The sequence below is a fragment of the Emys orbicularis genome, chromosome 2, assembly GCF_028017835.1.
Source record: "Emys orbicularis isolate rEmyOrb1 chromosome 2, rEmyOrb1.hap1, whole genome shotgun sequence".
Taxonomy (NCBI): domain Eukaryota; kingdom Metazoa; phylum Chordata; order Testudines; family Emydidae; genus Emys; species Emys orbicularis.
In genome coordinates this window covers 257,692,083-257,719,330 of record NC_088684.1, presented here as the reverse complement: position 1 = coordinate 257,719,330, position 27,248 = coordinate 257,692,083, and the positions used below count along the sequence as shown (strand labels likewise).

The window sequence follows — 27,248 nt, the reverse complement described above, 5'->3', positions numbered from 1 at the left end:
TTAAGTGAAAAAGTCTAGGTGTCCTAATAAGCAAAAGGAAAATACTAAAGGTTGCCATTTTGGAAGAAAACACTCCAGCATAGATTTTGAACACTGATTATCAATCCACTTGCAGTAGACTAGGTCAAAATCAATATTTCTGCCTGGAACTCTCACATCCTCTTTGAGAGAAGAGATTAATATGGTTACTGTTGGATTCTGTGTTCTCAATCAGCTACGTCCGTGCACTTGTCATTCATATTTTGTTTTTAGCTTGTTATACTGACACAAAAATCTCCAAGGAATGAAAGGAGAGCCAGTTTGGAGAGTGCAGCTATGTAACATTTACATATTTTCACACTGCGAGGGAGGGAGGCTTTTAGACTTTGACTATTATTTATTCATTTGATGCTGCTATTTGTTACAGACCTCTGAAATGTGTTACTGACAGAAACTAAACCATCCGTCTCGCTTTTTGGTTTCTACTGATTGCTAATTTTGTTGACTAAGTGGTGCAAGAAATTCAGAAGGTGTTATTACTAAAAAGACAGTTTTATTTGTTTAAAATAAAAACAACCCAAAAACCAACCTGCTCGTGCATTGAAAGATACTTATTTTTGACATTGGCATATTAGTTTAAAAAGCCATGATGTAGGCCTTAAAAATCAGACTATAACATGTCATGCAGATCATTTTAGTTTGTGTTTTTGTGTTCTAAGATCATGCAAATGAGCCCTGTCACATGGTTCTTTACTCAGTCAGTGGGAATATAACCATAATTTTAAAAGGGGTGAACCAACGAACTCTAAAAGCAATTACTGGCTACGTTGATTTTTCTATTAATTGGCTGAACCTTTTGGAATGTGAACTCTTTAAAGACAACGCCTGAAATACGTTGTTTTTATTGCTGTTTTGATTATTTATTATTTAGATTGTGGTAGTATCTGTAATTTGCTAGGCAGTCTCCAAATCTAAAATAAAGTTCCTGTTCCTAAGAAGTCAGTCTGAATGACAAAAATGGCAAAGAAGAGAGAAACTCTTCCCAACTGTCTTTCTACCTAGTGATTATTATCTGGTTAGCTTCATATAAACTTTGCAGAATAAGTGGATTTTGAAGAAGGATTTAAATGATCAGAGGGTAATAGCCTAGCATACTAGCTGAAGAAAGGGCCATCTATGCACTGGCCAGTGTGGAAATATATACAGAGACTGTTCTATAGGCCAGTGGTCTCCAAACTTTTTTGATCACGCACCCCTATCAGTAAAAAATTTAAGCATGCACCCCCGGCTCTACCATTTTTGCCGAAGCCAAAAAAAAAAAAGCGCTCCTCCTGCTGCGCACCCCCAAGGATCCTCTTGCGCACCCCACTTTGGAGACCACTGCTATAGGCAGCAGGTAAATGGGACAATAGAGCTGGTGCCACTGATGGAATGGAAGGAAAAGGGCACTGTGAAGAGAGAGAAGGTTGGGTAAATAGGCAGGGATAAAGCTTTACAGGATGTGGAAGGAGATGACTAGAAACTTGATCTTAAAACAGTTGAGGAGGAAGAGCTAATGGAGGTGACCTAATCAGATCTAGGGGCAAGGAATACGATCTTGGCAGCTGCATTTTGTATGGACAGGCAGGGAGTGATGTGTTTGTCAAAGAGGAGTTGCTGTAATCAAGGCAGGAGATAAGGGCCGATGAGGGATTTTGCTGTCTGGACAGAGGAAAGGTCAGATTTTAGAAATGTTGTGGAGGAAGTGGCAAGATTTGGACGCTATTTGTTCCTGTTTCAGTTTCCTGATGAGAGAAAGTACTTACCCCCTGACTTGGTGCCAGGTTTAACACCTTCCCTCCATTCATGTTAACCAATCTGTGATTAGCCTTTTCCATACCTAAACTATAAGCTGTCTGGGAGAGCAACTGTCTTATGTGTCATTTGTCAATACTGTGCCTAGTGCAATAGGCCCTGGTTCTTAATTCAGGATGCTATTGTGATATGAATAATTAATAATAACCCAGATTCCTCCATTGACAAGCAGCTACATTTGCTGAATGTTAGTTTTACATTGTTGTTAGGATAGAACAAAGACATTCATGTGTTTCAAACTTTGTCTTCATTATGGCCAATGGATGTTTGAGAATCCTTCCAAGACTTCTACCTCTCATTGGCTGGCCTCACCAGAATATTTTATGACATTCTGTTTGAGTGTGTCTGTTGTAGGGAGTCTGAAACCTTAATTGAAGATCTCTGTAATGCAGTTACCTGGCAGTCTCATCATACTACCCTCTCGTGCTACAAGTTGAATCTTCTTTCTCCTGCTTATGTTCCTTTGGCAGATGTGTGCTTTAAGGTTATGTCTACACTGTGATTAAAAAACCCGCAGCACTGAGTCTCAGAGCCAGGGTCAGCTGATTCAGGTTCACAGGGCTCCAGCTGTTGGGCTAAAAATAGTAGTGTAGACGTTCAGACTCCCCTGGAGTCTACACTGCAATTTTATAGTCCTCCAGCCCAAAGTCAGCTGACCTGGGCCAGCCATGGTCAATGTAGGCATACCTTAAGTGATTCTGCAGAGGTGAGCCCACCTCCTTGTTATTGCTTGGCAATATGTGCATAATGTTGCTGGATGAGGAGGAATGGGGAAAGAGGAGTGATGTACAGAAGGGACAAGCTATGTCAGTAATTCAGTTTGTGATGGTCAGTTTTTTCTTCCCCCTGTCCAATTCATCTTACTGCTCTCCTGCTCTTTAAATAGGATGGTTACACTGGTGAATATGGCAGAGGAAGGTCTGAAGTTGATCCTTGCGTATCCCAGAATAACAGACAAATCTTTTTAATTCCTGTTTTCTTCTATATGTGAGATGGCATAGTGTTGGGGGTGGGTGGAGGTAGCAAAGAGATTAACAGGCAGACTTGCCATAAAAATATTTCCTTGTTGATGTCAGAATCCACTTTTCTAGGTGTACCATTACTTGTCTGTCACCGATCAGGTGCACTTTCTGGTAGGAGAACTTTCTCTGCCTTTTTTCCTGTGACTCTTTCTGTTTTGTGTTCTGCACCTTTGCTGCCAATCATGTTTGACCACTTGTTTTTCTTTACCATCCATTCCACCCTCTTGCCTCTCCCTTTAACTTAATACTAGTGTGACAAGCCCTGGGGTACAACCTGGACTGTGGAATTGCTGTGCTCCCTTAACTCTCTAGCCCAGGATACCTCTTACACTGCTCCGCTAGTGACAAGCAGCCCCTTTGGGCTTTGCACTTACACAGCCATTAGCATGTGAAGGCACACCCAAAGTTACATGATGGCTCTCACAGCCACTCATGAACAGTATATAGGGAGACACCCACAAATTCCCCCAGCTTTGCACCCCAGAAATGTACGTTTTCTACTGCTCGAGACCCCCTTGATCAGAGTAAGCTCATTGATGGTATAATTAAAGCATATGAATATGCACCAGCCTTAGTAACCTGAGTCGATTCCCAAACTTCAATCAAAAACACACTGGCTTAGATAAAACATTACAATAAGTTTATTAACTAAAGAAAGATAGGTTTTAAGTGATTGTAAATGGTATAATCATAGGTCAGAGTTGGTTACAAAAAGAAATAAAAGAGAAAATCTCAGTCTAATTCCTAAATGTTATTAGGCTAAGTCAAATTTGAAATAATCCAGTTTCTCATACCCAAAAACGTACAGCACTCTGTGCTAACTGGAAAGCTTTTCCACTCCCCCTAGTTCAAATGTTTTTGTCTTCCAAATAATCTTGTTGCCTACATTGTAGGTGGGGAAGGAGACATGAAATGGTGATGTCTTTGTTCCTTAGTTTATACTCTCCTCCAGGTGCTAGAAAGAGCCTTGCTGTGTTATGGGAGTTAGGCAGCCCCGTGATGTAGGTGCTCAAACAACTGTCTTTCATGTGAATGGTAAATCTCTTGTTTACAACTTCCCTGGTGGTGAATGGCCGGTGATGGTCGCTTAACACCTGGGTGGGTGTTGGTCACCCCTTTGTTGCCACTGTTGAGCTAGTCTGTGAGCGTTTCCCAGACCCATACTTTTTTCAGTAACAAACATATAGCAAAATCTCAAAACTTCTTATATACAGTGATGATACATACATTTCAACAGGACAGCAATGGTCAACCGATTATGACTTTTCCAGTGATACCTTACAAGACATACTTTGCACAAGATTTATCATAATTTTGTAAAAGTGGTGATCATAAAAGAATAGACTGTCCCAACCAGTAACTGAACCCAGATGCTGCATTCAAAACTAGGAATTAGACATCTAATAACAAAAATGGGTTCTTTTGCACTTAACATTGGGAATGTTAGCAGTCCCAAAACAGAGAGTACTATGTTGGCCTAGGCCAATAATCAGAGGGTCAGCTCATGTTTGCACAAACAGGTCCTGAAACGACTCTTGCACTTCGCAGAAAAGTGATTTAAAATAAAACCATTCGGTATGATGATTGCAAAGGTTAATTTCAACCTTTTTTGTTGAATAACTTCAATAATCAATGCTGCGTTTATTTTTATCTCTGTTTTGGCGGATGCATAATATTTATAATGACTAAAGAATACCAAGAGTGAGAAGGTAGAAGCAAATAAATCATATTATGTTATAAAGCAACACTACTGGGTGAATAAAATAAATATTAGTGTTCTGCTGCAAAGGCAAAAATTTTAAGAGCTACATCAAATTAAATGTCGATTTTTATCTCTAGTACACATATCCTGTACCCTTTTTGTACACTTAGGTTTCCATTCACTTAGGTTTATGGTAGCTGTTGGAGTGTGTGGTTATTTTTGTTTTTGTTTTTTTGTGTGTTTTTATGTAAACTATATTTTAAAAGATCTGGGATAAGAATAAGCCATTATGTTGTTGGATACACATGAGAGAGAGTGTTACTCTTTATCAACATTACTTAGCAGAATGGCTTAAAGAACTATCGAAGTGTTTTGCTGCCACCTTCCCTGTGTATTTACACCTCCTAGATTTTAGTTTATGAGCAGCAAAAGCAAACTGTCACTATTTGCTGTAAATTGAAGCTTTTAATAACTATGTCTGTTCTACAACATTTGTCAGCTTTGAATATTCTGTCAGTAGAAAATAAAAATAGCAGGAAAACTCAGCAGTAGTGACACTGAGAATTTATCTGCTTATGCTCAAGTAAGGTATAAAATACAGGCCTGAAGAATGAGTATTTGAAGTTGTATATTTAAATACAGTAAATTTGCACTTGCTATTGCTAAGAATAATCTCTAGATGCGAAGTTCCCAAAATAAATAAATGGAGGTATTAAGTTATAATGTACTTTTGTAAATAAAATACTATTAAACTATTAAGCAATAAGAGGTGGTGAGCTCTCTATTGTTTGCCACTGTGTCAGAGTTAGGTGGTTTGTTAGACTTGAGGCTGAAGATCAAGTTCTTGTAAATGCACTTAGGAATATATTTTTGTTCAGTATCTCAGAGGTTGAATTGTTTATTACCATTTGTAGGATGTGGGTTATCTTTCAGGGATTTTTGTAGTAAGCAAATGACTTTTCAGATGTAAAAATTTGAACATATAATGTATGAAAAAATTCTTCAGTAAAGTTGGCTAAAATAAATGTATCAAAATCAAATAAAAATTATTCACACTTTACTTTTTATTTTTATAGTAAATTGTACATTGGTGTAAAATGCTATTGTGGCCTGTAAAAAATCACATTGTTCCTCCAGTTTTTAGATGTAGCTGAGCGCAGTAGTTTTTTGGTAGTCGCTTCATTTCTATTGATTTCCAGATTTTTCTTTTAACCTAAATCTTTTATCATTGCCTTGATTAGCCATTTGCTATTTATCAGTTAAAATGCTTTCTTTTCCTTCACTCTAGTTATGTATTTGTTAGGTCAAGCATATTTAAAGATGCTGTACAAACTTTTGAGTATAAAATATTTTATTTTGCACTGGTTCTCTGGGTCAGGAAAGGAATAATCATGGCTATTCCTGTCCATTTTCTATCAGATCTTAAATGAATTGGCTTGTTTTCGCAATAGGACTAATTCACCACTTCGTGAAGGGAGAAAGTTTACAAGTTCTGCTCACCAACTGAATATCCATCAGCATGGACTAACATACAGTAGTTTGTCAGGTGGTTCTTCTTCCGGGGAGAGTTCTTCACCTTCCCTGTGACAGTAAAAACAGCCAGAGAAGTATACAAAGACCAGCATATAGTCTAACCATTAGCCCTTTATGGGCTAAGGTGAAAGGTTGGTTGTCCAAAGGCGCAAAGGATTCTTCTACACAGGGCCGGCTCTAGGTTTTTTGCCACCCCAAGCAAAAAAAATTTTGGCTGCCCCCTGTCCCAGCCCTGGGCTCCTCGCCGCACCCCCCTGCCGCCCCAGCCCTGGGCTCACCCCCACCCAACCTGCACCCTCCTTCTGCCGCAGCCCCGGGTCACTGGTAACTCACTCCCAGGGCAGGTCATTCAGCAGGGATTTTAGATGTGCACAGAACACAGACAGGATTGGTTCCCATATGGTTACAGAACTGCAGTAAAGTGGAACAATTTTCAGCTTGTGTGATTGGAGGATATCTGGATGCATATTAGAAGACTGTCCTACATAAATGAGGCAAAGTTGAGGTGCCTTTATTATTCTTTTGTTCCACTCTTTCTTTCTATGGGGAATTTGCCAATGCAATATCACTGTCTTCCTTTTAAACAAACATAAAAAAAAAAAAGGCAATGGCTGTTGAAAATAGCAATTCCAGTCCTAATAACCACTGGGAAGCATTTCTTGCTCAATTTTATCCTACTTTTTCTACAGCAAGTTACAGTGGATCAGTATATTTGATTTCGGAGAAATGAAGTAACAGCCGCCCAAACTGAGCTTGAGCACTCCTGAATTTTGAGGTGTTCAAATCTGGAAGGCAGGTGCTGCGGGGGGCGCTGTGGCCCTGCAGGGGAGCACGGCAGCATGTATGTAGCAGCGTGTCTGGTGCTGCGCAAAGCCAGACACGCTGGTCTGAGTGGCACGATAAGGGGGCTGGGGGGTTGGAGAAGGGTTAGGGGGTTCGGGGGGGGGCAGTCAAGGGACAGGGAGCGGGGGGGTTGGATGGGGTGGAGGTTTGGGGGGGCAGTCAGGGGCAGGGAGAAGGGGGGGTTAGATGGGTCAGGGGTTTGGAGGGGGCAGTCAGGGGACAGACAGCAGTTGGATAGGCATGGGAGTCCCAGGGGTTTGTCAGGGGACAGGTAGGGGGTGGGGTCCTAGGAGGGAAGTTGGTGGGGGTCTCAGGAGGGGGCAGTTGGGGACAAGGACCAGTGGGGCTTAATTGGGGGTGGGATCCTGGGGGGCAGTTGGGGCAGGGGTCCCGGGAAGGGGCGATCAGGGGACAGGGGGGTTGGATGGGTTGAGGTTTCTGTGGGGGGCAGTCGGAGGGATTGGATGGTGGCAGGGTAGGGCTACCCTCCCTCCCCGTGGAGCGTCCTATTTTTTGAATGTTAAAATATGGAATCCCTACTCACAGTGCAGGTCTCCATTCACTGCAGCATGAGGTCTCAGCTCCCTCCCTCCCTCCCCCTCTTTCCTGTTGGTAGTGGCCAAGGGAATGCTGGGAAATGTAGTTCTTTCCCCGCTCCAGGGCTGGCTCTATAGGCAGGGAGCTAACCAAGGAACTTCAGCTCCCAGGGCCCCTTGTTGGTTCTCAGCTCCCATGCTGTGGGGTGGATCCCTGGCGCCCCTGCAAATGGGCTGCCCCAAGCATGTGCTTGCTTTGCTGGTGCCTAGAGCCGCCCCTGCTTCTACATATAGTAAACCTGACACGGTGGGTTTCCATGGTGGTTCTTTATCTCAAGTGCTTGAAGTTTCTCAAATGGAACATGGGTCAGTGTTAACTTCTTGGGTTTAATCACTTGGAGTTTCTGGCTAAAACATTATTCCTCTTTCTTACCCCTTATAAATAACCCTAGGGCAGGGGTTCTCAAACTGGGGGTCAGGATCCCTCAGGGGGTCACAAGGTTATTACAGGGAGGGTTGCGAGCTGAAAGCCTCCACCCCAAAACCCGCTTTGCCTCCAACATTTATAATAGTGTTAAATATATTTAAAAGTGTTTTTAATTTATAAGAGGGGTTGCACTCAGAGGCTTGCTATGTGAAAGGGGTCACCAGTACAAAAGTTTGAGAACTACTGCCCTAGGGAATACTTTTATAAGGTCTGAGCAAGAGCTTAGCTACATAAAAATTACATGGTGATTGGACCAGTGGTCTATCTGACCCAGTGCCCTGTCTCTGACAGTGGCCAGTACCAGCTGCTTAAAAGGAAGAAATAGGTTATAGGAAAACCTGCCCCCCTGGGGAAAGTTTCATTCTAACCCCTGATAGTTAAATGTTGACTTATGTGCCCCAAAGCTTGAGAGTTTATAATCCTTCCAAAGCTCTTGTTTGTTTGTTTGTGTGTTTGTTTTTTAATTTACTATTATAGCTCTCTAACTGTTGCTTTTGTATTTATATGGATAACTTTCATGGATTCAGGTCTCCGCACTTGTGCGATGAAACCTATGCTTTCTGGCTGCAGTCTTTGGGCACCTCCCTGCTCCTATTTCCTGCTCCTTTGATGCTCATGATCTACTCATGTAATCAGCCATCTGTAATATGTCCTTATTTTCTAATTTTCTAGATCTCCTTTCTCATGTTTTTTTTCTCTTTAGAGGGACGGTTCAGCAAGCTGAGAGTCTCTCATTTTATTTGCTGATGCTTATTTTCATGTCAAGAGATAAAATGATCTGCAGATTACACCTACATTGCATGCAACCTAAAAAACTGATCTCTACCTCAAGCAGTTTCCCTTTTAAGTTTTGTTGTTGTTGTTTTTGTTGGAACCCTTTTAACTACTTAGAAATACATTTTCACCCCTGGCAAGTGATATGGACAATAGCTTTTAGCTAAACCATTCTGATTAGTAGAGAATGTTTTCTTTGACCGTCATGAATCAAATGATTCTATTTTCCAGATAATTCAGTCGATCGAGGAATCTTTCAAAATTATGGGGCTCAATTATGGGAGCATTTGATTATGTACTGTGACCTCCTGTGTAACACAACTATAGAACTTCTCCAAAATAATTCCTAGACAACATCTTTTGGAATAACATCCAATCTTGATTTAAAAATTGTCAGTGAGCAAGAATCCACCAAGATTCTTGGTAAATTGTTCCAGTTAATTACTCTCACTGTTATAAATTTAGGCCTTATATCCTTTCTGAGTTTGTCAGGCTTCCAGACATTTGATCTTGTTACACCTTTGTCTGCTAGACTGGAGAGCCCATTATTAAATATTTGTTCCACATGTAGATACTTATAAACTGTAATCAAGTCACCTCCTAACCTTTGCTTTGTTAAGCTAAATAGATTGAGCTCTTTGAGTCTATCACTATAAAGCATATTTTTTAATCCTCTAATCATTTTTGTGCTTCTTCTCTGAACCCTCTCCAGTTTATCAATATCATGTTTGTATTGTGGGCACCAGAACTGGACACCGTATTCCAGCAGTAGTTACAGTGGTGCCAATTATAGAAGTGAAATATGTCTACTCCTACTCAAGATGTCCCTGTTTATACATCATTATCAGGATTCTCTTTGTTCCTAATATATTTTAAAACACCTCTTCTTATTGTCCCTAAGTTTACTGGCCATAGATTTCTCCCTGTGTCCCTTTCTTTGCCTTATCAATTTTCTACAATTCCTAACTTCTGATTTATATTCATTACTATCAATGTCCCCATTCTTCCATTTGTTTTTTTTATATATATATATATATATATATATATATAATACATGCCTTCAGTTCCCTCTAAACCAGGTTCTTTATTTTTTCTTTTTCTTTTTTTTTTTTTTTTTAAACTAGTATGGTCTTCTTTCTCATTGTGGGACTGCAGCTTTTTTGAGCATCTAGTAAGGTGTTCTTAAAAGATTCCCAATTATCCTTCACATTTTTCTGAGTAAATTCTTCCTTCCAGGTGATTTGGCCCATAATTGTTTTCAGCTTTGTGAAATTGGCCTTATTAAAGAACTGTGTATGTATATGTGTATGCGTGTGACTGTATATACACATGTGTGTATGATATTTATTTATTTTATTTATTTATTTTACTGGTCTGGCCTATATTATGTTTTTGCACATTATAAATGTTATCAAGTTTATGATCACGTGTACGTAAGCTACCATTAATTTTTGATTCTGCGATCAGTTCCTCTTTATCTGTTAAAACACTGTCTACTAAAGAATTCCCCTGTGTTAGCTGCAACACTTTTTGAGTTAGGAAATTGTCATCTATAATGTTTAGAAATGCTAAGGGTGTTTTAATACTGATGGCATGAGACCTCACCCTTTGCCACTTAAATTGAAGTCTCCCTTGAGCTCACAGCTTTTTGTTCTGCACATTATAGATCTGTGGTAGGCAGCCTGCAGGCCACACACAACTCATCAGGGTAATCCGTTGGCGGGCCGCGAGACAGTTTGCTTGTTTACATTGACCGTCCGCAGCTCCCAGTGGCTGTGGTTCGCTGTTCCCGACCAATGGGAGCTGCAGGAAGCGGTGCGGGGATGTGCTGGCCACTAGGAGCTGCGGGCAGCTGTGCCTGTGGACAGTCAATGTAAACACTCTCACGGCCCGCCAGCGGATTACCCTGACAGGCCGCAGGTTTCCCACCACTGTTATAGATAGATAGTAGTGAGGGGGAGTGGTCATCTTATTCCCTGGTGTGATTTGGTGGTCTGTGGCAAACACCAGCTAATACGCCATCTTGTGCTTTATCTGTTAGGACATTGACCCATAAGCATTCAAGATCATTTTCTTCTGAGTTATCAGTGACTCTGAAAGAGGAAATGGGTTTTTTTGTTTTTGTTTTTGGGACATAGTGCCACTCCCTCTCCCCTTTTGCCCACTCAGTCCTTCCCAAATGGTTTATAACCATTGATTTTTGACATTCTAGTTGTGCAAATCATCCCACCAGGTTTCAGTAATACCAACTAGATTGAATTTGTACTCCTAAATGACCAATTCTTATTTGTTACCAAGGCTCCTAGGATTATAGTATATAGACAGTTAAAGAATTTCTTCTCTTTGTATCCTTTGGTTCGTTGATTAATTTTGTTCTCAACATCTTGATTCTGTGCTGAGTGCTCATACCTTCCCTTTTTTACCCTCCCCTTTTGATCTTAGTTTAATGCCTTCCTGATTACTCAGGAGTAATATATGTGTTTAAAGGGGGAAGAAGTCATATCTAGAAAGTGATGTGGGGAGTAACTTTTTATTTCAAAACAAAGGACTAGATCTATCCTCAAGTAAAGGGTAGTATGTTGAGCAATCCAGTGGGGGAGATTGAGACTTGGAAAGCTTTTAGTTTCACCAAAAATATAAGAGGCAACTCTCCTTCATTCAGCTGAATTGGAGTTTGACAGAAAAATTCAGTCCATGGATCCATTTCAGTCCATGGATCCGTTCTACGAGAAATGAAATTGCAGTTTAGAAAACTAGTTTTGCCTATAAAAGAGGTCACACCGGTAGAGATTGTAGAGAGTTAAGATTGGTTGTTAACATTAGTCATATTTGTAGAGTCCACTGTAGTTATAATCCCATAATTTTTCAAAACAGTCATCAAGGCTAAAAATTTCCATATTTGGATTGAGTGGTGTATGCTCAAAGTTTGAAGAAAGTCTGTTCAGCTTTCTTTACAATATGGAGGGGGAGAACAGTAAATACTTTTTTCCTCCATTGTTTAAACTTTATGCATTGTGGGACTACTTACAGTGTAAAAGTTAATCATGTGCATAAATATTTGCAGGATTGATGCTTAATTTGGTATATTGAGTCCTGCATTGGTTTTTGCTTCAGTGTTCCTTTAGAATATTCTCCCCTAATGTGTTGTACTTGATAAAACATTCCTGCTTTGATCGTTTCTGTGCTTTTTTTAGGGAGCCTCTTGCCTTCCCTTCATGCCGCCTTCCCTTTCCAACATATATAAACTAACACTTGGAGCAAATATTATTTTCCTTCTTCCTAACTTCATCTTGGCTGCTTATGACTCAAAACAGCTCCCCTATATGAAACCTAACTTCAGTTCAGTGACAAATATATCTCCAAGTTGTTTACCTCAGACCTGTAGAGTAACATTTTGATGTGATTTGCGGTTCTTGACTTTAAAAGCAGGAATTCTGAATCTAAGTATTGAGTTTTATCCAGACTTGTGTGACAATGGTTTTTTACTTTCCTGGTTCATATATTATTCTGTGTGTCTCTGTAGAAAGTATATTATAGAATCCAAACCATTTGTAAAACGTGATCATGCTTTTTAGGGAAGGAGCAGAGTAGTGAGGCAAAAAGACAGAAGACCATTGATGAATATATTGCTTCAGAATTCTAATGTCAGAGAATAGAAAAAATACGTTTTGGATAACTGGATTTTTATTTTAAAAGACGACAAATAGAAGTGTTTTCTTACCTTTGCCTGGGTTAAATGATATAGTGAAATGCCTTTGATATACTATTTGAGCTGCATCTGAAAGCTGTAAATATTTTTCAAACCTATCTCAGATATTCATATGTCTAGCAGAAATTCTCACTCTAGCTGAAGCATATCCATCATCCTTAAGGGTATCCATCATCACGCTTCCCTATTCAATAAAAGATGATATCTTATTATCCTCTCAGTGAGTCACCATATTTATGTGTTTAGCCGACATTGTCCAGATGTATCTCCTTTGATTCAGACTGTTGGGGATTGTGGGATTAGTTCCCAGTACTCCTCATACCTCAGATTGCAGCTCTGTGTAGTTATGCCATACACGAGACCATTTTTATCGGAGAGTGCTATCATCCAATAACAATTGCGTTTTTGACAGAGCATGGTTTAGATATTTCAGTTTTATTAAAATGATGAAGTCTTCATTTAGTCTAGTGATTGTACTTGACTTAATAAAATAATAAAAGGTCTAATCTGAATTTGCTAGTTGATGAAGGGTTTTTTTGTTTGTTTTCAACAAACAAGCATTATATAATAAATATAGGCTTATCCTTATTTCATTATAATTATTCTTTGGTATTTCACTATTGAACAGTTATTTAAGAAATAGATACAGATATGTAGATCCTGTATAGAGTAGAACATTGGCATAAAGCAAATTCAGATTTAAACTTTTGCTAGAAATGTTTAATTGTGATTGTAGTAGGACTGTCTATCATAATTAGGTTTTCAGTTAAAGAAGTATTCTCTTGACAAAAAATGCATCTTCATATTCTCTTGCATTGTATAAAGTCAAATATTTCTTCACCCATTTTTATTAACTATGAAATATTGGTTGGGAGTTGTTTTGATTTCTTTTGTTTTTAAATATTGTAAAGTGCCTTTGTTACAGTCACTGTAAGAAACAATAAAGAACACATGACCAAATGTTTGCTAAATATGATATAAAATATGTATTCCACAAGGCTAGAGGTCAGGAAATATCTTTTCTTAATATTTTTATTAAATTATTTGCTGGTGTAAAAAGAATATGGTTTTGTAAATATTATATATAAAATAATTTGCTGGAAAGGCTACCTTTTATTGTAAGCATCTGTGTATCAAAACAAAAAATCAGCCCTTTCCACTTTCTCCCTTGATTTGAGGGAAGCGCTTGCAAATCTGGCCCCTTCCCCTACAATTTAATGACCTAATTTTCCTCGGACAGGAAGAATGTCTTCCTTTCAGAGGAATTGTTCAAATGTTATGACATACCATGGGGGCTTCAGAAGCTGAAGCTTCAGAGCAGAGTTACAGAAATGATCAGAAGGACTAGAAGAATTGGTTTACTGAGGAAATATTTTTAAAATCTAAATATGTATAGGTTGGCTAAGCAATGACAAAGGGGGTCATAACAGTCTACAGATATCTGAAGGGTGTGAACTCCATTAAGGTAGAGGAATTACTTAACTTGCTACAAGTAGATATGTTAGCAAAGGACAGTTTATCAGGACAAACTTCTGACCGGAAAATATTAGACTGTGGAATAGCTTTCCAAAGGAAGTGATTGGATGTACTGTAACTTGGAATACCTAGAACAAAATGTAGTAATGTACAATAGGGAGGACTCTTACATTGGTAGGGAGATGGACTAGATTTCATAACTGGCCTCTGGCTGCTGTGAGGCTTGAAGTAGTCTTTGTGGGACCAAATCAGTTACAGCAATCTATAACCTCTTTGGAGGAGGAAACTGAAACCATCTCCAGAAAAATGAATGAGATGGACCTGAGAGAAGACCTTTCACAGAATAGACTTCTGATTAAAATTGTTTAATTCTTAAGTGCCAACTGGGAATTTTGGAGAACCAGATAAGAACCTGAAATACAAGAATTCTATGATCTCCTGCAGGAAAAAAAAGTCCCCATACAGGTTAGGTTTGGCTTGAAATGTTGGATTTTTAGAGCAGTCCTCTGGGTGGAGAAAAGCTAGAGAATTCCCCTAAAAGGAAGGGAATTTGAGGGACAATGACCGGTTTCTGTTGCAGACGTTAATGACAGTCAACAAGTGCTGGTGGCAGCCAGGCCTAAAAAGGAGTTATTCCTGGAAGTGGGAAAGATGCTTATTTTCAAACACTACATTCCAAACAAAACAAAATCAGAGATGTAAATGCAAGTTTTAAAAACTTTTATTAATCATTTAATGTGATTCCAAACATGTAACAAATTTAAAGGAGGTGAGAAGGATTTAAAAAGAGAACTGATGAAAAGGGTAGAAGATAAAATTCCTGTCAGACAAACTCCAAGTACCATATAGGAACAGCAAATAGGGAGAAAACACGCATATTTGTTAGCCACAAAGGCATACATGAGAAAGTACAAAATGTAGCATGTGTAGGCCAGAATCCTCATCAAAGCACTCAGCCTGAATAGCTGGGCCAGGCACTAGACAGACGCATTGTGAGGAAGGAATCCTCACCCCGTTCTGTGAGACTGTTGGTCCACAAAGGCCACTTAAACCTCTTGGATGCTTTGGTCTTCCACATGCTTTAGTCACCCGTACTACATAGCACAGGTCCCAAAGCAGCAACAAATCATCTTGCCCTCGTCTGACCTCCCCCTACATCCCCACATGCCCTCTTCAGGCAGGTGAGCGAGTTCTTTTGTTCTGGGAGGGCAAGGCCAATAAAAACTTGTTACCCAATTGAATCACAGTGTGTTAATGATGTCTACAATATCCAAAGTCAGCCTTGTCCATTAGGGCCAGCACTCATTTTACCAGAAACACTCCTACCTCCTAAAAAGAGAAGCTAATCCCTCTTTAGTACAGATTGGTAAAACTGAATTTAGTCATTCATTCAGATTTTACTAGATTTACCCAAGCCTCTTCTAACTCTGCTTTCTGCAAAAATGTCATGGCTTCTGTGTATTGAGAAGTGAATCCCCTCCAGTTCTTGATCCAATCAACTTAGAAGACAGTCAGTTTTTCCACTGGGAGAATAGTGATTTTTTTTGTTTGTTACCTGTAATATTTCCCCAGCTGATACTTCTGTGATGATTCTGCCCTTTTAGCTGTTAATATTCGCTAAATTACTTTGCACTGCTTGTCTATTGTATCACTGTCCCTACTCCTGAAACGTATCGTCCATCCAGATGGACGGTTTTCTCTGTACTCTGGATTTGTCTTTGAGCTGTTAAGTGCTTCTTGCTTGTTCACCAATTTGAATGGGGGAGGATAGGCTTTTTCTTTTGTTCACCTCTCTAATTCCTGCCAGGAGCCTATCCCCTCCTGGCCTGTAAATGGTGTTAATGCTATGGTTTCGTAATTTGGATGATGCCAAGAGGCTTCAATTCACCTAGATTGGCACACCCAAAATTCTACAGTTCTATTTATCCATGGGAGAAATATCACTTACAGGTAAGAAACATTGTCTGTTCCTTCAGAGGGAGGAGTAAAAGGGAATTGGAAACAGTTATTAATGCTATTTCTGTCTGTAAGGTGTTCATTGTTTCTTCTTTCAGTTTTGTGTGTGTGGTAGGAGAAGGGGGGGCTGTTTTTTGTTTTGTTTTTTTTCTTCCTTTTTTAATAATTGATATTCCATTTCAAGTGCTTCGTATTTAGGGCCTGCAACTAGTTTTCAAATGCTGGTCCACATGAGTGCTGCCTGGCAAGTTTGTTTAATATATTTTAATGAATTTACATCTCATTGCAGACATTCCATAGTAGTTTAATCTAATTTTCTGATGTCTTCACCTACTATATATTCTTATCAATGTAATTTGTGCTTCAGCTAATTTTCTGAATCATCAGGAAATTGTGAGCTTCCCTGTTTCTTCTTTGCCATTTACTGTTGTTAGCCGTTCTTATTATGTGAATGCTTGAGGATTCTCCACTTAGTTGATATCAGGGGCTGTATCTTCTACTCTCCCCTCCCTCCAATTTATTAGATTATAAGAATTTTGATGCTAACCTTTAACAGCATCTGGTCCTTTCTGTGTCTGAGGGCAAGATCCTCAGCTGGTGTAAATCATCATAGCTCCACTATACTATGACAGTTTGCACCAGTTAAGCATATTCCCAGGAGTCTGTGTAGGGAACAATTGAGACTTAGAACCTGATTCTCCTTTCATGCCAGCATGACCTCAATGGAGTTATTCCTGTTCTATGCAAGATTTAGTGAGAGGAGAATCAGCCTTGTAATCTTGGAAAGAATTGCTTTAAATTTGATCTCATGAATAAGTACTGAGTTCTAATTTCATACTATTTCTGGTGTTCAGCTGGAAATCGCAATATATTAAGCATTAAATAACAGGTTTGATGTAGGATTGAAAATACATATGCAGTCATCTAAGTATAATCTTTAATTCTGTTAATGCTTCCAGTGCTGCTGCCTTGATGGGGGTGTTGCACTAATTATGCTTGTTAATTTCTTTTGGATTTTCATCATTGTTGTCATCTGCAGCTGTGGAGCTCCTATGTCTAATTTTTCTTTTCTTTTAAAATGCATCTTAATGCTAGACTAGTTATTATAAAAAAACGGTACATTGAACAATAATTAAGTTGTTTTAAAGGATTATTAGTTGGTGAATAATCCAAATAAATCAATAATCTCTATCCTTTTCATTTTAAAAACATTTTAGATGAAAAACATATTGGCACCTAGTATGTGTGCCCTAAGGTTTATTAGCTAAGGTCCAGCTAAAGTCTTCCGGCTGGCCCTGTTCTAAAGAGCTGTGGTACAATTTAATAAAGTGGAAGAATATTAGCATAATTCTGTAAAGCAGCATCTTCCCTCTTGAGTCTGTATAGGCTGATCCAAAGAAGCATTATCATGACCTTTATTTAGCTGTACTCTGAAACACAAAAACACATGGTGTTAATGTGTTTTCTTTGACTTTTTTAAACAAAAGATATTTTGACATTAACTATTCTAGGCTATTCATAAAGATGAAAATTCTTTAAAATAATTTTCAACTTTCATAGTATGTTGCAGTATTTCCACTTGATTTATATTTTTTTAAAAATCAAGGAATTATTTATATTGATTAGTAATGAACTACAGCTGTGGTTGAGTTAGCTGTAAGTAATTATATGTTGCCTTTTGGAATAATAGTAGTGAGATTAATGCAATTGACAGCTGCTGCTCTTGGTTAGACTGAGGGGACTGGAATTTCAAGGGTTGAACCTAAACTGGAAAGCCATCCCACTTATTACTGAAATTCTGTTTCGTTGCATTCCATTATAACCGTTAAGTTTAATAGTTAAGATGAGAAGGTTGGGAGAGACTCGTGAAATCTCCACACCTGACTTCAGTACACAGGAGCAGGAAAATCAGCTAACTGAAGATATAGTAAGGGATAACGGAACGTCACAAGCTAGAAAACTGGAAGAGGTCTGAGGGAAGCAACCGAAATGCTTGTACATGAAAGTAAGGAGTCTGGGCAATAAAATGGAGGAACTGGAAAAATTTGTACAGGAAGTCAAACCACATATTGTAGGTATTACAGAAACATGGTGGAATAGCACTCATGACTGGAAAACAGTCATTGAAGGATATGTGCTGTTTAGGAGAGATGGGAATAAAGGTAACAGTGTTGGTGTAAATGTTGTACATCAACGAAGCAGTAAATTGTAAAGAAATATGAAGTGATAGTATGAACAAAAAGAATCTGTTTGGGTCAAAATCACTTCGGGACATTTTTGTCAGAAGTTCTACTAAGATAGTGTTAGGGGTCTGCTATAGATCCCAGCTCAGACTTGGGATAGTTACAGTGATCTCTTGAATATTATTAGAGAGAGAAGTACTTTTGGGAACTGTCATAATGGGAGCCTTCGATTTCCTGGATATAGACTGGAAAATAAATACCACTAATTTGTGTAGGGCCCACTTATTCCTGGATGTGACAGATGACCGTTTTCTTCATCAAATGTTCACTGAGCGAACAAGAGGTGATGCAGTTTTGGACATAGTTTTAGAAAGTAATCAAGACATGATAGAAGAGCTGATCATAGGAAATAACCTTGGATTGAGTGATCACAAGTTGATTTTAAATTATATTGAAAGATAATCAAAACCATGTCATCAACTATTATTTTTTTATTTCAAAAGGCCAGACTTTGGGAAATCAAGGGAATTGGTTAAAGAAGTCAGCTGGACTGAAGAGCTGAAGGACTTAAATGTGGAGGAGGCTTGGAATTTCTTCTAATGAGCTATCAAAAAACTACCTGAAATTTGCATCCCAATTAAGGGGAAAAAACTAGAAGGGAAAAGGCTCTAGACCCAGCTGGATGAATAACCACCTCAAAAAGGTTATTGAGGAAAAGGGGGTTAACGAACAAAGAAAGCTACATCATGAAAATTAGAAAATTGTAGGAATGAAGTAAGAATTGCTAAACGTCAAGCTGAAATTCGCTCTTGCTAAGGAAAATAAATAATAGGGTTTTCGGTTATATAAATAAAGAGAATAGGGAATTCTGAGATTGGGTTGCAATGCAGTGTGGTTGGGAAGGAGACTAAAGATAATTTAGGTATGCCCAAAAACTAAATGAATACTTCCTTGGATGATACTATGGAACATGTACATAAAGGCAGTACAGCTGATGGAAATAAGAGTCTAGAAATGGAAATCACCACATCTGAGGTGAAATAAAAACTTGAAAAGAGCTTAATGGACTTAAATCTGGGGGACCAGATTTAATTTCCATCACAGAATACTGAAACTGGCTCATGAGATTGCTAGTCAGGTAGCAAGGATTTTTAATCTATCTAGTCAGAACTATGACTGGAGAATAGCTAATGTTGTACCTATTTTTTAAGGATGGGGGGGAGCCCTGGGCAATTTCAGGGCTTTTAGTCTGACCTCAGTAGTATGCAAGCATTTAGAACCAATAGTGACAGAATATTAAGTTTATAGAGGTAAACGGTAAAGGGGATGTAATGCAACATGGGTTTACCAAAGGTGCATCATGCCAGACTAACCTGATTTCCTTTTTTGAAAAAATAACTTTCCTTTTTTGGTAAAGAAATTACAGTAGATCGAACATACTTGGACTTCAATGAAGCATTTGACACAGTACCACATGAGAAATTATTAGTTAAATTCAGGAAGCTGGGGATCAGTGCAAGCACTGTCAGGTGGATAAGAAACTGGTTAAAGAGGGGGGAAGGCAATGGGTGGTGCTGAAAGGTGAGTTAGCAGATTGGAGCGAGGTTACTAATGAAGCTCCTCAAGGATTGGTCTTGGGGCCAATCTTATTCAATATTTTTATTAATCACTTTGATACAATAGTAGGAATGTGCTAATGAAATTTGCTGCTGATACAAAGTTGGAAGGCATCATCAGTACAGAGGAGGATTGGACTATTATATAGGAAGACCTGGATGACTTTGAAGAGTGGAATGACAGAAATGGGATGAAATTCAATAGGACAAAGTGCAAGGTCAGGCACTTAGGATCAAAGCATAATTTCTGCTACAAACTGAGGGATTATCACCTAGAAGTGACAGAGAAGAGAGACTTGGATATGTAGGTCAATCACAGGATGACTATGTGCCACCAATGTGATGCGGCTCTGAAAAAGGCAAATGCAATCCTAGGATGTGTTAGGCAAGGTATTTCCAATATAGATAGAGAAGTATTAATGCTATTGTACATTGCACTGATAAGACCTCATTTGGAATACTGTGTACAATTCTGGTTGCCCATGTTTAAAAAGGATGAATTTAAACTGGAACTGGTGCAGAGAAGCGCTACTAGGATGATCACTGGAATGGAGGGCCTATCTTATGACAGGGACTGGAAGAACTCCTCTCGCTTAATGTAGCAGAAAGAAGGCTGAGAAGGGGTATGCTTTCTTTTAAGAAATACATTAGGGGGTAAATACCAGGAAGAATGAAGAACTGTTTAAGCTAAAGGACAGTGTTGATGCAAGAACATCTGGCCATGAACGAACTCAGGCTTCAAATTTGACAATAGTTTCTAACCGTCAGAGGTGTGAGGTTCTGGAACAGCCTCCCAATACGAGTTGTAGGGGAAACAACTTAATTAGTTTTGAGAGAGAGAGACAAATTTTAGCACATTTGTATGGCAAGGTTACTTGTGGTATGGGACAGGGCGCAACAGCCCTGGGGCTCACTTCCAGTTTGTGTTTTATGTTCATAAAGCTCATGGTTCATGGTCTCAGTGAGCCACTGGCCAGTGTCAGGATTGGAAGGGATTTTTCCTCCCAGTGTATTCTGGGAGAGTTTTTTTATCTCTTTCTCTGAAGCATCAGGAATGGAGGAGGGACACTGAGTGGGCTAGACCAGGGCTCTCAGTTGGCACCAAGCATATTCTCTCTCTCTCAGGTGCATGTCTGGCTGGTTCTTGCTCACGTGCTCAGGGTCTAACTGATCACCTTATGTGGGATCAGGAAGGAATTTTCCCCCAGGTCAGATGGGCAGTGATCTTGGGCGTTTTCAGCTTTCCTTTGCAACATGTGGGCATTGGTCACTTGCCAGGATTATCTGGCTATAACTCATTTAATCATGCCCCCAGCTATTTCGGAGGCCTGCATCTCTGGTGCACCTCAGTCCCTACTATTCTCTGCCTATGTCATAGAATAGTCTAGTATTCTGTGGGGCTATAATACTTTGATTGTTGGGTTTAGTGTGTGGGTGCTGGGTGGTGGTAGTGGCCTCTGATATACAAGTGCTCAAACTAAATGAGTGGTCCCTTCTGGCTCTAAAATCTGACTCTATTCTGGGGGGGGGGAGGGGTTTAAATCTTTTTTTAAGGTTTTCATGTCCCAAACAAAGAAATTACTGAATGATTTATATGTCTTCTGTAAGATGTGCAATTACCTACTAGCATTAATAGTAGAGCTAACTTTGGGGTTTTGGTACCAGTCTTCACTGATAATCACTCATAGTTGTGGTATATTTAGAGCAAACGGAGACAGTGGATGTTAGTGAGAATAGACATTTTCTTTCTTTTGTAGTCTGTTAAAAATATGTTAAGTGCAGCAGCTCAGCCACCTCCATCCCATGTCTGGCTGAGTGACAAGGAAACAGGTGGGGCGAGGCTTAAACCAAAAATTCCACCACAGTGACAGGAATGGATTCACAACACATCAGCGCCATTCTGTCAAGATCCTCAGGCACTATACATACTAGGAACAGGCATTATGCCATAGTGTGGTCTGAAAAGGGTCAGCACACTGGGAAGCAAAACATTGCAGATAACCTGGTTTCCTCAAACCACAGGGATTCCTAGTGGAGCTAGCCTGTTTTGGACACTCTGTGGTCTGCAAAGTGACATTCCCTCATGACCAATATTCCAGTAAGTGGGCCATGGAGGCAGCAGAATTGAAAGATCATTAGTGCTAAGCAAGCCAAGGCATTGTATGCTTGTCATCCCAACACAGTAGCTACTATCTCAAACTGTATTCATACATTTTGGTGGAAGAGAAAAAAAGTCCTACTCCAGCTGTGAGACACGCGAGCCACTGAAGCTGGCCACATGCCATATACCTTCTCGAGTGTGAAGAACATTGTATTGCTGGCAATAGGAGAAAATGAGAATATGGTAACCAAGTGGGGATCAACAAAACCAAAGATCATAAAGGACAGATCGAGGAAAAGTGATTAGCAGACTGTCATAACACTGCATACAAGAGAGCAACAAAGCAGCTTTTGAGAACATGCAGTGCATATTGCTACTGCTGGGAGAATTTTGTTGAAAGAATTGTTGGTCACCTTTAAGAGCAAATGCCACTGCAGTAAAAATCAGGAAAATTAACACAGAAAATAATTAGAAGATTTAAGGCAATCAGCAGGACTAAAATTTATCAATAATTCCAAGAGTAACAAAAGGATAGCAGACTCTGTCATTAACCCATTTGTGCCTCAGTGGAAACTCAAATTGTTCCCTAGCTGTCAGTGTTAACGTACAGAAAGGGTTGTATGTAGTCTTTTCTTAGACCCAGCCATCCCTCTCTCCCAGCCAGGACCAAATGCTAATACCAAGATGGAGCTCTTGTAAGCAAGGAGCGGTTTGTAGCCCTGCAGCTGCTCAAATATCCGATCAGTTGCTGTTAGGATAGCACGGGGGATTGGTATTAAACTCTGCCAACAATATATGGTATCATTTATATAAAATATAAAACTTGTGAGCATTTATTTTTAACTTACTGTTGAAATACACCATGAACTATTTCAGTTATTCCTGGGTGTTAAATGGACATCTGCATGAATTGCAGTGCTACTGTAAATATTTCTGAGCATAGACAGGTAGAGGCAATAGAAAAAACCAGAAAAATCTTAAGTTGCCGATATTGTCACAGAGTCGCCATGCAGAATGAAGTTGTTTGACAAAGTGTTTCCCTGGTGATTTGGCTGCGGATGAAAATGTCTTCAGCAATAAAATTTCATGCTTGGGTCTCAGCTCTGTGTGCTCATCAATCAGTAAATGGCATATCAAGGATCTTTTTGCTGGATTAGTTAATCTGGTGGCAGAAATATGTGAAACATTGATATTCCTTGGAATTTTTGTGCATACTTTTTTTACTCTTAAACACATTCATTTTAACAAAATATATTTTGTCAGCTACAACTTACTTTACTAATCAACAGTGCTGCATTATGACAGGTATAAAACTTTTTTATGTACAAAGATTTTCATAGTTACCAATAGTAAAACACTGCAAGTGGTTTTCAGTCAAGGGAAATAGGTGTTGGTACTTTTAGTGACAATGCATGTACGAATCATAATAATGGGGTAAGCTGTGTACATCGCTTGCAGGTTTTTACAATATTCTCTAACCACCAAATATCTTCTATAATTTTAGTCACTACTCTTTTTTTGTTTTAACCACAATTTATTAGAATTAATCATGTTCCATAACTGCTGATACTTAAAATATCATTAATAGGTTTAGAAATTTCAATTACATGGTAGCAAAAGAATAAATCACCTGCTCCTTTAATTATCTCTGGTACACCATATGAACGAAGAAGATCTTCAGGGAAACTACCTTCTGTGTTACTGAATGACTGTCAGTGAAGAAGTTGCTTTCCTTAAAGGATACTCTATTAAAGACATCATTTCACACTCTTTTATGCAACATCTGTTGCTGCCAGTACTAAGTCTTGCACAGTCATTTCAAATATGACAGATGCCAGTAATAACTGTTATTTCATACCTACCGTATATACTCGATCATAAGCCAGTTAGTTTATAAGCCGACCCCCAATCCCCCAAGATGGATAAGTAAAAATGGAATTTTTTTGTAACCTGTTCATAAGCCGACCCTATAATTCAGGGGTCAGCAAACTTTGGCTCCCGGGCCATCAGGATAAGCCGCTGGCGGGCCGAGATGGTTTGTTTACCTCGAGCGTCCGCAGGCACGGAGGTAAACCTAAGTAAACAAAGTGTCCCAGCGCGCCTGATGGGCTGGGACAGCAACTGGTGGGGAAATATTTTGGGGGGGAGGGGGAAGCTGGGAGTCAGGGGAGTAACCCCTGTGACCACCCCCCACATGACCCCACCCCTAGCCCGGGACCCCCACACTCTCCCCATCCCATCCCTTCCCACCTTATCTGGGGAGGGCCAGGGGAAGATGTCTCTGGCCTGGTTTGAGCTGCTCCTGCAGGCTGGGCAACGCGGCCACAGCCTGCTCCAGCAGGCCAGACGGGGCGGTACGGCCGCAGCATGTTCCAGCAGGCTGGGCCAGGTGGCACGGCTGCAGCATGTTCCAGCAGGCTGGGCCGGGTGGCATGGCCACAGCCTGCTCTGGGGAGTGGGGCCGAGCGGCACGGCTGCAGCCTGCCAGCCCCGGAGCTGCAGCTGCTTTGGAGGCTGGGGGGAGAGCAGCGTGGCCAGAAGCGGAGAGACTCTGGCCCCGCCTCTTTCCTGCTGGCTGTGCTGCCTCTATGTGCTCCCTCTGTTGGGGGGAGGGGCTGTGTCCTACCTCTCCCTCTCTATACCCGTTCATAAGCCGACCCCCTTCTCTGGTGCTTCCCTTTTTTACTAAAAAAATTCGGCTTATGAACGAGTATATACGGTACTTATTAAGCACAGGTTAGATTTTATTGGGAGCCATATAAAGATTTCGTATAAAATACAGAAATCGGTATATACTTGAAAAATATCCCTGCCTTTTATTTCAGGCAACTGCAGTGAAATACACTAAAACATATTGTACCCAAGCCCCTCTGTTTGGAGTACCACATCCATCTGATGGCAAATATTCCAGGAGAACAGTTATTCTTGCAGCGTTTTCCAATTGCATCTTTTCAAAAGGAGTTGTTCCTGTAATATTGTTAAGACCAACCAGTGGTGGGTAGGGGGATGAAGGAGGAATCATTTGGAAAGAGAAGGATCTGAAAGGAGAGAGACTAAGAAAGAGGGTGGTGAATTTATAAGAGAAACAAGAAAAGGATGACAGAAGAGGTAAGTGTGGGGGGGAGGGGGAGACCAGGAAGTTGAGGGAAACAGGGAGAGGGAGGAAGGCAAGAAAAATGTGAAGAACCCGTGAAAATACATGAAGACAACTAGCTGATTAGGCAAATGAGAGTGTGAAGAAATAACAGAAAAACAGAGGAAGTTAAGTAAAAGTAGAAATCCAGGATACAGAATAACCAGTGAATAGAGGGTAGAATGGCACAAACTTCACTGACAGGGGAAAACAGTCTGCAAGAGACAAAAATGGGGGGGGAAAGGGAGACGAAAAGGAGACAGCCACAAGCACAACAAAATTTCTTTTAAAAAGCATGAGTGGGTGTTCCTTTTCAACAGCAAAAAAAATTGTAATGTCTGTATTGCTGCTGTATTGGCAAAGTCTCTGATTCCTCTAGAATCATTTGGGACAAATTGAGATCGTAGTTTTAACTCGAGGCCTGGAAATAAGTCAGAACAGTTTTATGTTGTTTCCAATTTCATGATGTTTGTAATATGCCAATTTTGTGCCTTTTTTTTTCCAGCCCAAACTAGCAAACCCTTAATTGTGACTACTCAAACAAATAAGGGTTGCAGGATTGGGCCTATAGGGTGTCAGACTTGGGGGATAAACACGCAACTGCTTCATTCTGTTAAATTAAATTGTGGCTTGGATTACCTACCTGTGCAAGGGAGTAAAAAAATCTTCACAGGCTATACAGACCTGGGATCCAGGAGTCAGCAGGACTAAACACAGAACAACTGTGCAAGGGTGGTGGGGAATGGTCAGAGCATTGACCCCATCCTTTTATTTGCTGGCCAGCACAGTTGAGACACTACTGGAGGGGGACAGGGCATAATTTTTGGCTGGCATAAGCAGTAAATTACTGTATTATGGAAAATGGGGTGGGGGGGAAATGTGGCTACGGGAGAGGGTGTGCTGCCTCTTACTATAGGCTCTGTTCTTGTGACAAAGCTTAGCTCATTGTTATCACTTCACAGGATAATTGAAAGTCATTAGGTTATTAACTAATAGGTCTTTCCCATCTCTAACTTTTTAGTATTTTATGAAAATAAGAGTAAAATTCCACTGAAGAATTTTGTAAAAGAAATAGTGGTGGGTTTTTTCTTAGTTACTTATGTGGGAGTCAGACAGCATTTAATGTATTGAAGGCAGTGAGAAAAAAATTGAGCATAAGGTACAGAGACATGTAGGTTGGCTTTGGATGAACACATTTGTGTGTGAAAATTGCACATCACCGCCAAGAAAATGGCTTTTTTCCCTGTGTACTGAAAGGTGTTGTAAACTTCTCATTGCAGCATGTGCACTTCTTTATGCACACGCACACACACACACACGCACACACACATTGCAGTAATTCTAAACTAATTATTTAATGGGTTTTTCCTCCCCTTACTAAATATATATTTTTTTTAAACTTAATTTTTATGCAGAAGAACTACAAGGAAATCTGCCTCCACGTGCTGCCCCTAAACACAAGCACTGCCCCCACAGCTCCCATTGGCCGCGGTTCCTGGCCCATGGGAATTTTGGAGTCGGCGCTCAGGGCGGGGGCAGCACACAGAGACCTCCTGCCCACCCCCAGGGGCCGCAGGGACGTGCCGGCTGTTTCCAGGAGCAGTGCGGAGGCAGGGCAGGTAGGAAGCCTGTCTTAGCCCTATTGCACTGCCAGACTGTTAGCACCTAAAATCTCCCGGTTTGGCTGAAGTAGCCTCTGGGAGATAGCGCCTGGTTCCAGGAGACTCCCGGCAAAACCGGGAGGGCTGGCAACCCTAGGTGAGGAGGGTTTCAAACTAGGTTTGAAGGGAGGAGGTGACAAAAGCCCGCCAGTAGGTCTAAACATCTCAACCGACTGGTAAATGTTGGGGAAGCGGAATAGCTAATTACAATAGGGGCATAGGAGCAACAAAAGGGAAAACACTGGGGGACTCTGGAGTGCTCAATGTTTTAGATGTCTGTATACAAGTGGAGGAGTATGAGGGGGGGGGAAACAGGAAGAACTGGAAGTATCAGTACACAAGCTAAATTATCACTAAGGATACAATTTAGTCATGGCGGTCACAGATTCCGTGACTTTACCGGACCTCCGGTAAAGCCATTGATTTGTAAAGGTGAGCAGCTTCCAGAAAGCTAACCCCAGGGCAATATAGTACAATAAACTAGAGAGAGCACTTTAAAAGTGACTGGTTCAGTATGGGATGGTAGTGGAAGTACTGTTTGTACTAATGCAGCTGTGTGCTAGTGCTGGTTGTCTACCCTAAGGCTGGACTGATGGATAGTATGGTAGATAGTTTTGCTCATACTAGAAGCTGGGTTCTCTCGTCAGATCCAACTCCAGAGGCATGAAGGGGCTGTAAGTGGC

The 27,248-nt window shown here is 40.2% G+C and overlaps 1 protein-coding gene across 3 annotated transcripts in view; it reads left to right on the top strand.

The window, feature by feature from the left end:
* RSU1 (Ras suppressor protein 1) overlaps nt 1-27,248 on the top strand; it is a 184,624-nt gene that overhangs the window by 140,926 nt on the left and 16,450 nt on the right. Inside the window, exon 9 of one of the 3 annotated variants that reach the window (XM_065398976.1) lies at nt 26,320-26,403. The exons of the other annotated variants lie outside the window; for them this stretch is intronic. Within the exon in view, the coding sequence (XP_065255048.1) occupies nt 26,320 (1 nt within the window). The 3' untranslated portion in view covers nt 26,321-26,403. Of the gene's footprint in view, nt 1-26,319; nt 26,404-27,248 lie in introns of those variants that run through there. 3 annotated transcript variants of the gene reach the window in all.